This window comes from Trypanosoma conorhini (genome assembly GCF_003719485.1).
Source record: "Trypanosoma conorhini strain 025E chromosome Unknown Tco_14.4_contig_00798, whole genome shotgun sequence".
In the NCBI taxonomy this organism is placed as follows: domain Eukaryota; phylum Euglenozoa; class Kinetoplastea; order Trypanosomatida; family Trypanosomatidae; genus Trypanosoma; species Trypanosoma conorhini.
The window spans coordinates 1-7,075 of NW_021704887.1; the positions used below are offsets into that span (position 1 = coordinate 1).

At 51.9% G+C, this 7,075-nt stretch overlaps 4 protein-coding genes across 4 annotated transcripts, besides 11 other annotated features; all 4 read left to right on the forward strand.

The window, feature by feature from the left end:
* Positions 1 to 176: 176 nt before the first annotated feature.
* Positions 177 to 204: a microsatellite.
* Positions 205 to 245: 41 nt separating this feature from the next.
* Positions 246 to 647, forward strand: Tco025E_08501 (clathrin coat assembly protein AP17; the record flags this gene model as incomplete). The annotated part of the gene is made up of 1 exon (XM_029375348.1): positions 246 to 647. The coding sequence occupies one exon, from the start codon at positions 246 to 248 to the stop codon at positions 645 to 647; it is 402 nt and encodes a 133-aa protein (XP_029224545.1).
* A 221-nt stretch (positions 648 to 868) lies between these two features.
* Positions 869 to 889: a microsatellite.
* A 371-nt stretch (positions 890 to 1,260) lies between these two features.
* Positions 1,261 to 1,323: a microsatellite.
* A 49-nt stretch (positions 1,324 to 1,372) lies between these two features.
* Positions 1,373 to 1,395: a microsatellite.
* Positions 1,396 to 1,452: 57 nt separating this feature from the next.
* Positions 1,453 to 1,884, forward strand: Tco025E_08502 (uncharacterized protein; the record flags this gene model as incomplete). Its single annotated transcript, XM_029375349.1, has 1 exon — positions 1,453 to 1,884. One exon carries the CDS (start codon positions 1,453 to 1,455, stop codon positions 1,882 to 1,884), a length of 432 nt encoding a protein of 143 aa, XP_029224546.1.
* A 57-nt stretch (positions 1,885 to 1,941) lies between these two features.
* Positions 1,942 to 1,971: a microsatellite.
* Positions 1,972 to 1,982: 11 nt separating this feature from the next.
* Positions 1,983 to 2,016: a sequence feature (A-rich).
* A 1,351-nt stretch (positions 2,017 to 3,367) lies between these two features.
* Positions 3,368 to 4,900, forward strand: Tco025E_08503 (uncharacterized protein; the record flags this gene model as incomplete). The annotated part of the gene is made up of 1 exon (XM_029375350.1): positions 3,368 to 4,900. One exon carries the CDS (start codon positions 3,368 to 3,370, stop codon positions 4,898 to 4,900), a length of 1,533 nt encoding a protein of 510 aa, XP_029224547.1.
* A 157-nt stretch (positions 4,901 to 5,057) lies between these two features.
* Positions 5,058 to 5,092: a microsatellite.
* Positions 5,093 to 5,119: a sequence feature (A-rich).
* A 25-nt stretch (positions 5,120 to 5,144) lies between these two features.
* Positions 5,145 to 5,186: a microsatellite.
* Positions 5,187 to 5,362: 176 nt separating this feature from the next.
* Positions 5,363 to 5,392: a microsatellite.
* Positions 5,393 to 5,451: 59 nt separating this feature from the next.
* On the forward strand, positions 5,452 to 6,420 carry Tco025E_08504 (G-actin binding protein; the record flags this gene model as incomplete). The annotated part of the gene is made up of 1 exon (XM_029375351.1): positions 5,452 to 6,420. One exon carries the CDS (start codon positions 5,452 to 5,454, stop codon positions 6,418 to 6,420), a length of 969 nt encoding a protein of 322 aa, XP_029224548.1.
* A 322-nt stretch (positions 6,421 to 6,742) lies between these two features.
* Positions 6,743 to 6,765: a microsatellite.
* Positions 6,766 to 7,075: the final 310 nt, after the last annotated feature.

Here is a 7,075-nt window from a genome sequence, read left to right on the forward strand (position 1 = left end):
TGCATGTTGGGTTTATTGATATAAATTTGTACCGTTCCTTTTTCTTCTTCTTTGCGTGTGTGCTGCCGCGGCGTTGGTTTTAGGCACAACGCACGCGCAATCCGCCTCCCCTCGCCCCATCCGCACAAGGGCAAAGTCAAGGAGGGAAGGAAGACAGGAGTGGTGGGGTGGAGCGAGTGGGGGTGAGTGTGTGTGTTTGTGTGTTAGGGGGGCAAATGATACACTTCATTTTTTTGCAGAACCGGATGGGCAAGACACGACTTGCCAAGTTTTACGTTCCGTGCGACGACGCCGAACGGGAGCGAATGAAGCGAGATGTACATGCACTCATCAACAGCCGCGATGCCCGCCTCTCCAATTTTGCCTCCTACGGCTCGCTGCAGCTTGTCTACCGTCGCTACGCCGGACTGTTTTTCTGCTTCGGCGTTGAGAAGGACGACAATGACCTCCTTTACCTGGAGTTCATCCACCTGATGGTGGAGGTGCTGGATATGTTCTTCAAAAACGTTTGCGAGCTGGATCTCGTGTTTAACTTCCACAAGGTCTTTCTCATCATAGACGAGATGATTTTGGCGGGAGAGGTGGAGGAGGTCTCGCGCGCCGTTATTCTAGATCGCCTCAACAGGTTGGATATCACAAACGCGTGAACGTGCGCGTGAGGGTGGTTGACCTGCGTGCTGGCGCCGCCGACTGCCTGCTTTGGGACGACAGCAGCAGCCGCGGAGGCGCGGAACGCCGAAGCGGGATTGGAATGATCGCAACTGTGCGTCTGCGTCGGTCTGACAACACTGTGGGGTGAGAAAGGGCACGAGGGTGGGTACGCACAATGGAAAGCGGGAAAAGGGGCTGGAGTGAAAAGGCAATAAGTGGGAGGGGGGGGGGGGGGGGGAAAGGGCTCGCGATTTTCATTCTTGTTTTCAATTTTTCCCTTTGCCTTTTACCTCGTCTCCTCCTGCCTCTCTTCTGGACGGGGGTGGATTGCATGTTTGCTCGAGTGTACAGCTTTTTTTTTGGGCGGGGCGAGGCCCTTCGTATTGGGCATGTGCATGTTGTCTGCGCACCGTCGCGCGGGGCCGCCACGCACACCACCCCCCCCCCCCTCCCTCACTGCGCCCAATCAATGGCTTTTGATTCTCTTCGTCTACTCCTGCGTGCCTCCTCTTCGATCGACCCCCCGCCCCGTCGTCTTTTTTTGGGGAACCCGTGACTGCAGCTTGACGTGTGCCACATTCTTCTTTCCACTAAACCGCATATTCCTCGTTTTTTTTTCTTGTTTTCCGTTACTTTTGTGGTCCTTCACTTCTTTTTTGTTTTCTTTCTTTTATCCTCGTAGCTTCCTTCGCAAACAGATACCGGGAGGGTGGCTTCACTCGCTGCTGCTGCTGCTGCTGTGCTCGTTCTGTGCAATTGCCGTCCGCGTTTTTGTTTTGCTTCCTTTCTTTGGTTCCCGCCATGCCCGCGTGGTACCGATTTATGTTTCCCGCCGGCCTGCTGCTCCTCGCGCACAGCTTCTTCCTCGCACTGCGCATTCGTGAGCAGCTTCAGGAGCACCACCACGGCGGCAGCGGCGGCGTCGTGGCTTCCGCATACTTCCCCGTATCCTCCCACGCCACCGGGGCCCTGGCGCACATAAATGCGTCCACGATACCCATTTTTGTAGAGCTGATGGTCGGCGTCGTCGTCGCCATCGTCGGCTTCGTGAAGCAGCTGAAATTTAAACGCGCGCGTGTCATCGACAATAACTGCCACGAGCGCTATGACGATGTCATGTTCACGGGGGTGGGTTTTATGCACTTCAAACATCGGGGGTCGGTGATGCGGAGCCTCCCGGGTGAGGTTGCGGCCGAGGGCGCCTCTGCTTTAGCCGCCAAGAAGAAAATCTGAAGGGGTGGCGCCGGAGAGAAGGCGAAGGACGCACACCTGCACGCAAAAAGCAGAGGCATATATATATATACATATGTATGCATACATGCTATAGGGCAAAAAACAAAAACAAACAAACAACAACAACAAGAAGGAAGCCGGTGGCAGATAAAGAGGCTTGAAGTTTTTCGAGCTCTGTTTCTTCCTTGGCCTCTCCTTTTTCCTTATCGGCCTTTTCCTTTTCTGCCTCTATCCTGGTCTCGTCGCGACTGTGCGGCAAATCAACGTAAACGCGTCAGCAGTTCAAGGAGTAACTCGTGAGCGAAGTGGACGGATGCGGTGTTGTCCACGCACGTGCGCGGATGAATGGTGTGCATGGGTAGACGTCGAGGGATGCGTGAGGACCAAATCAGGCGAAATGCGTAGTCGAAGGGGTGAGGAAGAGGATACAATAATAATTTAAAAAAAAAGAGGAAGACGCGTGTTTGCTAAGCGTGTGTGTATGTGTGTACTCCCGAAGAGATGGCGCAAGTAATACATTCGTTCGTAAAAATGCGTACAGCCACGTGTTTGTATCGTGTGGTCTCCCCCAGCAACCCCGCGAACAGAGGGGGAGGAGGAGTATGAAAAAGCGCCTCTTTTAATGAGAACAAAGATACCCGAAGGGATAACAAACCAGCGGAATTAAACATCTGCGTTTGCCTAAGTGAGGAGAGTGCTGCCGCAGCATCTGTTTCCTACTCGCACGGTGCTCCTTCTCTACCTTCTTCTTGGTGCAGCAAGGGGGAAAGGGGAGGAAGCGTCTAGCGAAAAAAGAAAGGGACGTGGAGGGACCGCGAGGGGAATCGCTTCACGGTGCTTACGTCTATTGCATTATTGCAGCCCTAGCCCTGAACTCCTTTCTTAGTAGACGCACAGACACGTGACTTTGGCACACTTAGCCACTTATTAGACATGCTGCGCAGGACGTTCCTGCCGTTGTCTGTGCTTCACCAAACACTGCCGCTGCTGGGCAGCAAAGGTGGAACCCCGAAAAGGAAGAAGAACCCGATGCAGTTGCGCCGCAAGGTGTACGGTCTGCACTTCAAGGAGAAGTACCTGAAGTTGGAGGAGTGGTACTACTGCCCACTCTGCGCCGAGCCAAAGAAGCAGGGCGAGTGGTGTCGCCGTGAGGACTGCCGTCAAATCAAGCCGTAGCCTGGAACAGCTGCAGGCAAGCAAGAGTGAAAGGGCGCTCTGGATGTGGGGGCGTGGGAATGCGAAACGACCATGAAGGACTCCATTTGCGCCCTTTTGTAAAAAACAAAAAAAACGATTCAAGGAAACGGCAAACCTCACTTTTTTTTTTTTGGCTTGCCGCATATTTTATCGTTCTTGCGGCCTCTTTCCGCGGCTTACCGTGTTGCTGTTTTCCGCCTCCTTCTTATTTCACATGTTGCGGTGCCTCCTATTCGACTGTGTCTGTGTATGCAGTTGTGTGCTTGTCTCACGTGCAGAAGAGGGAATGGACGTGATTTTTGTTGGCGGCGCAAGGGCGCTAGCTGCAAGGCACTTCGTAGTTCCTGTCGGCGTGAACTCTCGTCCACACGGAAACGATCCGGCAGAAGAAGAAGAACGAGGAGCCGCAAAAGGCGGAACGGGCGGTGTTCGTGACACGGTGGCGCCAGAGCCGTTGGTGAGGAGTATACAGCGATGCATCGAGTTTGGGAAGAATGCTGCGCACGTGGAGCGGAGCGAAGAGGCGGCAACTGGAACAACGGATTGTGCGCGACGGCTGGCGGCGTTGCAGTCGGCACTTTCCATCCTCTGCCACATAGCTGCGATGGATAAGTCCTACTACTATGTTTCCAGTAACCTCGCAGCAGCCCCAGCGCCATCTGGCTCTAGAGCAGGGACCTCAAACAAACACGAGGGCCAACGCACAAGGGCGCCTTCAAGTATAATTTTTTCTCTCACAGACATTTACACCACAGTACGAGCTCTAAAGTTGGAGTATGAGGATGCATTGAAGCAGCAGAAGAGTGGCGGCGCGAAACTGCCGATGGGTGTACAATCAGTCGCAGTCTCCATTTCGAGTACCGAGGCTCGCGTGGATGCCTCGCTGAATTTATTAGAGTTCACCCTGGTGCAAATGCTTCTTAACTTTGATCGGGCCCGTTATGTTTCGCCTGCGTACGTTGGTGACATTCTACGAGCGATGCCGCAGATCTTTGCGACGGAGAAAAGGCCCCTCACAGTTCTGCAGAAGAACGATAGCCAAACTGCCCCGCCGAAGCGTTTCCCTGATACCGAGGATGACTCTGACGATGTGAGCCATGCCGCAACCTCAATTGTTTTCAAGGCATTGCAAACTCTAAAAAGCAAAGATTGCCTTCGAGTCTTGAGCCCCGCAAAGTCGCGCAATGCCGCCCGGTTAGGTGCTGCCCCACTGTCCGTGTCACTTGAGGGGATGATGGCGGAAGCACTGAATGGCGCATACCGATGGCGTGGCCTTTACGGCGCAATGCATGACATGAAAGTACTTCTGTATGGGGTGTATGCCACAGTTCCTGCGGAGCAGGAGCAGCATGTCAATGCCTGTCGTCTTCAGTTTGAGCGCTCGATACGAGAGCAGTATGTACTTTTTTTGTACAAGACTGGGCTCTCTGCAGAGGTGGGAGGTCCGCTCTTGGTGGAGGAAACCATGTTTGATGTGAATCCGCTTCCCACGGAGGCTGACGCCGCATCGTACACTGATACACAGTTAAAGTCGTTGAAACTGCTTACTTTGCTTCGTGAGGTGGACACCAATAGGTGGTTTGAGTACCCAGTGTTCGACATGGCCAACATTGAGCTAAGCAGCATAGAGAAATGGGTACGAGGCTCGACATTTGCTGTGAAAACAAACCGTGATGCCTTTGTCGCTCTCCGTGATGTGTTGGAGCAGATGGTGGATAGCTGCGTGCTTAGCTACGGGCCAACCAGTCCCTTTAGTCAGGTCATCACGTTGATGCGGCAGCGCTTGGTTGACGCCGCGCGTGAGGTGGAAATGCTGTGATGAGTGCAGGCGGGGTGGACGGCGATGCGAGGGGGAGACGCGCTCCTCGGGGGGATGGGCTCCAGGCGGCCCCACTTCCTGAGCAGAGGTGGCGCGCAGAAAATGACTGCATCCAAGCCAAGTGGAACCGCAACAAGGATAAAGCCGCGAAGTAAGAAAAAACAACAACAACAACAACAACAAAGAACTACAGTAACTGGACTAAAAAAAAAAAACAAATTTCTGTTGATAATACATATATACGTATATATAATTTTATTTGTTTATTATTATTATTATTTTTTTTTGGGGGGGGGGTTCTTCTTCGCCCTGGGCAAGAAAGCGTAGCGAGGCAGTCGGGTACATAGCAAAGACCGAGGGGCATATAAAAGGCGGGTGAGCAACAACAACAGCAGTAGGAAGGACTCATAAAAACAAAAACAAGAAAAAGATATATACTCGGTGAAAGTTCGAGGAAGCAGGCAATAAAAACAACAACAACAAAAGAAACAAGTCGCCAACGAAAAAGAGAAGGAAAGTGCTGAAGCGGTCGGTGAACAGAAGTGTTCACCATGCTCAGTGTGAATTTTCAGCGGGATTCCGCTCTACAGGAGTCCTTCAAATCTTTTTGTGAGGCGAACGCGCCGCTTCGCGCTCTTGTGGTCACGCTGGATGAAGAAGTAATGCGACTTCATGGCAAGGTCCCTGCATCTACTGCCAACATGGAAGATGACCTTGCCAAAGTCAGAGATATGATTAAGGCGGATAAACTGGAGGCCGCTTTTATTATCGTAAAGCTCAGTGAAGGAGAGTTTGCCCAGGTGTGCTTCTGTTCGGATAGCGTAAAGCCAAAGGTTAAGATGCTTTACGCATCAGGCGCAGCTCATTTGTTGGATGCCTCCGGATTAACGCATCTCGTAAAGGAGCACGTGGATGATGTGGCGGACATCACACCGTCGCTTTTCAAGAAGGAAACGTCTGCTAGCCGCATGGAACTCATGACGGAAAACGAGAAGTTCAACGCCGCTATCGAAAAGATGGAACCCGCACCAGTGCAGGTGGCAATGCCAGGCGTAACCATGCCACTCACCGAGGAAGGAGTGAAGCTACTGCAGGAACTGAACCGTGGTGCGCTGAATGCACTCTCCTTTGTCGTTGACACCGAAAAAATTACGGTGGATAAAACACTTGAGGTCTCAGAGAATTCGTCATTGTCTTTGTCAGCAATTCTCAAGGCGGTGAAAGGTCTCCTCCCGGAGGGTCAGGCCCGTTTTGTGGTGCTTCGTTGCCCAACAAACGGAACTACAAAAACGGTAATGGTGTACGTCTCCCCGTCAACGTGCAAACCGCGTGTGCGAATGACGTATGCCGCCTCCAAGTTATCCTTCATCTCGCAGGCAGAACAACATGGCGTGACGTTTTCGCGCCGGCTGGAGTTGGGCAACAGGAATGATTTGCAAGAAGCCGTGGAAGATGCACTTAGTGCAGAGTTGGACAACAAGGACGAGGGCCAACCAAACCCGCCCAATATCGTGGCCTAAAAGGCGGACAAGGAGTGCTTCTCTAGGAAGGGAAACGAATGCATTGACATATACACGTGAAGGAGAGTCTAAAAGGCGAAGGAGCGTTTATCGTGACCAGTGCATTAATAGCGAGCCTTTTTTGACTCACTCCTCTTTATTATTATTATTCCCCTCTTCTGTTTTAAATTTTCTTCGTCGGCCGTTGCTCCTCTCTGGCTGGGTGATCTGAAAAAGAGTCTTTTCTGGGTTCCACGTTTATTTGATTCGCCTGCCGACCAAACATATGCTGTATGCAATGCGAGTTTTATCTGTTTTTTTTGTCCATAATTTTCTCTCTCTCTGTGTGTGTGTGTGGGTGAGTGTAAGGGTGCGAATTCCTCTCTGTTGGATTTTCTGTGGCTATTTGGATACCCGCCGCATTTCCCACTGAACCACGCGAGCGAGAACGCGCATGAAGATTGCGCCCTTGCGGGCGATATCCACGCACCCCTCCTCCTCTTGTTCTCCCGTTTCCCTCTCTTTTTCTCTTTTTATTTTATTTTACCGCCTGCTTTACTGTAATCTTTCTCTCCACCGTCCTTTGTTTTGCTCGTGCTTATTGCTTCTGCGCGTGTTATTTGGCAAGAGCGGCTTTCTCTGGACAAACTATTCATTGCGCAGCAACAGGTGAAGT